Source organism: Thamnophis sirtalis, unplaced genomic scaffold (genome assembly GCF_051295495.1).
Source record: "Thamnophis sirtalis isolate CommonGarterSnake01/CBP01778 unplaced genomic scaffold, rThaSir2_p1.2 scaffold_15, whole genome shotgun sequence".
NCBI classification, from domain to species: Eukaryota; Metazoa; Chordata; class Lepidosauria; order Squamata; family Natricidae; genus Thamnophis; species Thamnophis sirtalis.
The window spans coordinates 45,797,936-45,801,892 of NW_028261395.1; the positions used below are offsets into that span (position 1 = coordinate 45,797,936).

General features: G+C 47.0%; 1 protein-coding gene across 1 annotated transcript in view; it reads left to right on the forward strand.

Annotated features, from left to right (window-relative positions):
• The first annotated feature begins 1,342 nt into the window (after positions 1-1,342).
• The window catches only part of C1QA (complement C1q A chain), a 2,956-nt gene continuing 341 nt past the window's right edge, over positions 1,343-3,957 (forward strand). Inside the window, 4 exon segments of the mRNA XM_087701783.1 lie at positions 1,343-1,475; positions 3,228-3,397; positions 3,519-3,633; positions 3,635-3,957. The exon segment at positions 3,635-3,957 is cut by the window's right edge and continues 341 nt beyond it. Coding sequence (XP_087557909.1) covers positions 3,235-3,397; positions 3,519-3,633; positions 3,635-3,957 — 601 coding nt within the window. The 5' untranslated portion in view covers positions 1,343-1,475; positions 3,228-3,234.

Here is a 3,957-nt window from a genome sequence, read left to right on the forward strand (position 1 = left end):
GAGGCTTTCAAGAAGAGACTGGACCGCCCTCTGTCAGAAATGGTGTAGGGTCTCCTGCTTGAGTGGGGGGGGGGGTTGGACTAGATGACCTCTAAGGTCCCTTCCAACCTGGTTATTCTGCATTCAATGGAACAGAAGTTGCCTTCAGAAGTCGTGGCAGCTTCATCATTGGAGGCTTTCAAGAAGAGACTGGATTTCCCCCTGTCAGAAATGGTGTAGGGTCTCCTGCTTGAGTGGGGGGGGGTTGGACTTGATGATCTCCAAGGTCCCTTCCAACTCGGTTATTCTATATTCAATGGAACAGAAGTTGCCTTCAGAAGTTGTGGGAGCTTCATCATTGGAGGCTTTCAAGAAGAGGCTGGACCGCCCTCTGTCAGAAATGGTGTAGGGTCTCCTGCTTGAGTGGGGGGTTGGACTAGATGACCTCCAAGGTCCCTTCCAGCTCTGTTATTCTATATTCAGTGGAACAGAAGTTGCCTTCAGAAGTGGTGGGAGCTTTATCATTGGAGGCTTTCAAGAAGAGACTGGACTGCCATCTATCAGAAATGGTGTAGGGTCTCCTGCTTGGGCAAGGGGGTTGGACTAGATGACCTCCAAGGTCCCTTCCAACTCTGTTAGTCTATATTCAATGGAACCGAAGTTGCCTTCGGAAGTTGTGGGAGCTTCATCATTGGAGGCTTTCAAGAAGAGACTGGACTGCCATCTATCAGAAATGGTGTAGGGTCTCCTGCTTGGGCAAGGGGGTTGGACTAGATGACCTCCAAGGTCCCTTCCAACTCTGTTAGTCTATATTCAATGGAACAGAAGTTGCCTTCAGAAGTGGTGGGAGCGTCATCATTGGAGGCTTTCAAGAAGAGACTGGACTGCCATCTATCAGAAATGGTGTAGGGTCTCCTGCTTGAATGGGGGGGTTTGGACTAGATGACCTCCAAGGTCCCTTCCAACTCTGTTATTCTATATTCAATGGAACCGAAGTTGCCTTCGGAAGTTGTGGCAGCTTCATCATTGGAGGCTTTCAAGAAGAGGCTGGACCGCCCTCTGTCAGAAACAGTGTAGGGTCTCCTGCTTGGGCAAGGGGGTTGGACTAGATGACCTCCAAGGTCCCTTCCAACTCTGTGAATCTGTTATAAACCTGTTTTTTTTTTCAACTGAAGTAGGGGCGATTCGCCTCCCCCCCCCAACTTGGGGCCATCTTGGGGAAATGTGATGAGCCTCCCCTTCTATTTTGAAGGAGGAGGACGATGGCCTCAACTTCTCTGTTTGAAAAGTCACCATTTGTGGCCGGCGGGAGGAAGAGGAAGCAATTGAAAAGGGGAAAAGAGGAAGGGAAACTTATCTTTTTTTTCTCCCCCTTACTCAGCCAAATTCACCCATCTGGGACTCTTCCCCCCCGTCCCGTCGTCCTTCCGGCACCCAGCCAAGCGAGACATTTGCCTCCAGAAATCTGGTTGGGATCTGATCTTTCTCCCAAAGAGGTAAGTGGTCATTTGGAGTCTCCTTACCGATGGGACTTCAGTTCAACTTTAGGATTATCCCTCCAACTTGCCCTCTTCGGGGCTGTCCTGATGGACAATCCTTCACCACAGGGTTGGAAGAGAAGGGTTTTGCCAGGAAGATCCCCTCCGTTTGAAAGCGGTTGAGGTTCTCCTAGATCTCCTCCCCACCCAGATCCAGAAACGGTGTTCCTCAACCTTTTAACAGATTTAACAGGGTTGGAAGGGACCTTGGAGGTCATTTAGTAGTCCTTGGTAGCGTGAAGAGGGGTGGATTTCAAGGGTTTGAATTTTGAAGCCCCAGAGCACTTTAGTTTCTTCTGTTTTGTGGTCCCACCAGTTCTCGCTCGCAGATCTTGGTTTCTACTTAGGATTATTCTGATGATTATTATGTCATTTCTGGACTGTTCCCCGTGTAAATCTTAGACTATTGAGGGGGAAAAAAATGAGATTTCCTCTCCCATTACTCGGAGTCTTAAAAAACCTGAAGCTCACCGAAAGTTTTAAGGTTGAAAACTCTGTAGTAAGTTGGTGTCTCTTTCTGCTTAGTGCAACAAAGCAGAATAACAGAGTTGGAAGGGACCTTGGAGGTCTTCTAGTCCAACCCTTTCATATGGAATAACAGAATGAGAGAATAACAGAATAATGGAATAGCAGAATGATAAATAATAGAATGACAGAATGATAGAATAACAGAATGACAGAATAACAGAATAACAGAATGATAGGATAAGAGAATAACAGAAAGATAGAATAACAGAATAATAGAATAATAGAATGATAGAACAACAGAATAACAGAATGACAGAATAACAGAATAATAGAATAGCAGAATGATAGAATAATAGAATGACAGAATGATAGAATAACAGAATGACAGAATAACAGAATAATAGAATAGCAGAATGATAGAATAACAGAATGATAGAATGATAGAATAACAGAATGACAGAATAATAGAATAACAGAATGACAGAATAACAGAATGATAGAATAATAGAATAACAGAATGATAGGATAAGAGAATAACAGAATGACAGAATAACAAATAGAATAGCAGAATGATAGAATAATAGAATGACAGAATGATAGAATAACAGAATGACAGAATAATAGAATGACAGAATGATAGGATAATAGAATAACAGAATAATAGAATGACAGAATAATAGAATGACAGAATAATAGAATAGCAGAATAACAGAATAATAGAATGACAGAATAATAGAATAGCAGAATGATAGAATAATAGAATGACAGAATGATAGGATAAGAGAATAACAGAATGATAAAATAACAGAATAATAGAGTAGCAGAATGATAGAATAATAGAATAACAGAATGATAGGATAAGAGAATAACAGAATAATAAAATAGCAGAACGATAGAACGACAGAATAACAGAATGTCAGAATGATAGACAGAATGACAGAATAACAGCCAGAGGTCATCCAGCCCAACCCCCTTCTCAAGCAGGAGACCCCCAGACCCATTCCACACCGACGGGAGCTTTCCTTTCTCGTCTTCTTCCCTACGGCCGTAACTCAAAAGCGCCTGGTCCAGAAAAAATAAATCGCCCGGAATTGCAAACGGAAGAAGCCTCGAAAACGGTTTCTGGTCGCAGGTTCGAAGCTCCTTGGGAGGTGGGCCGTTCCCCGCTTCCCTCCCCAAGGAAGAAAAATAAAAGGGGGGGGGAATGAGGGTCTCAACCCACTTCTCTACTCGTGGCTACAGAGTCAACATGGAGAGACCCCTGTGGTTGGCGGTGGCCGCCCTGATCCTGATGTTGGAGACGGTGCTTTCCCAGCAAAACATCTGCCAAGCATCCGACGGCAGAGACGGTCACGCGGGATCCCCAGGGCGGAACGGAAGACCGGGCCCAAAAGGAGAGATGGGGGCCCCAGGTAAATAACAACGACGCCCTTGGATTCTACTCCAGCGGGGGGTTGGACTACAGCACCTCTGAGGGGCCCTTCCCGCCCTCCTATTTTTTTTTCTCTCTCTTTCTCTCTCTCTCCTTTCCAGGTTTGGGAACACGGAGCAGCGGCATCCGGGGCCCGAAAGGCGAGATGGGCGAACCCGGCCTGGCGGGAGAACCAGGCGGCCAAGGATTCCGCGGTCTGGATGGCCCCCCGGGCCCCCCCCGGAGAATTGGGGGACCGAGGCCCGAAAGGCCAAGTGGGGAACACCGAGAACCAGCCCAAGACCGCCTTCTCGGCTTCCCGCAAGAGCCCGTCTCCCGGCGTGTCGCCCAAAACGGTGGTTTTCGACCACAGCATCACTAACCAGGATAACGCCTACAGTACCCAGACGGGGAAATTCACCTGTCGAGTGCCGGGCTATTATTATTTCACCTTCCAGGTGGTCTCCAAAGGCAGCTTGTGCCTGGATCTGATGCACGGGGGCAACGCGGTGGCCACCTTCTGCGACCAGAGCCAGGGTCTCCTGCAGGTCAACTCGGGGG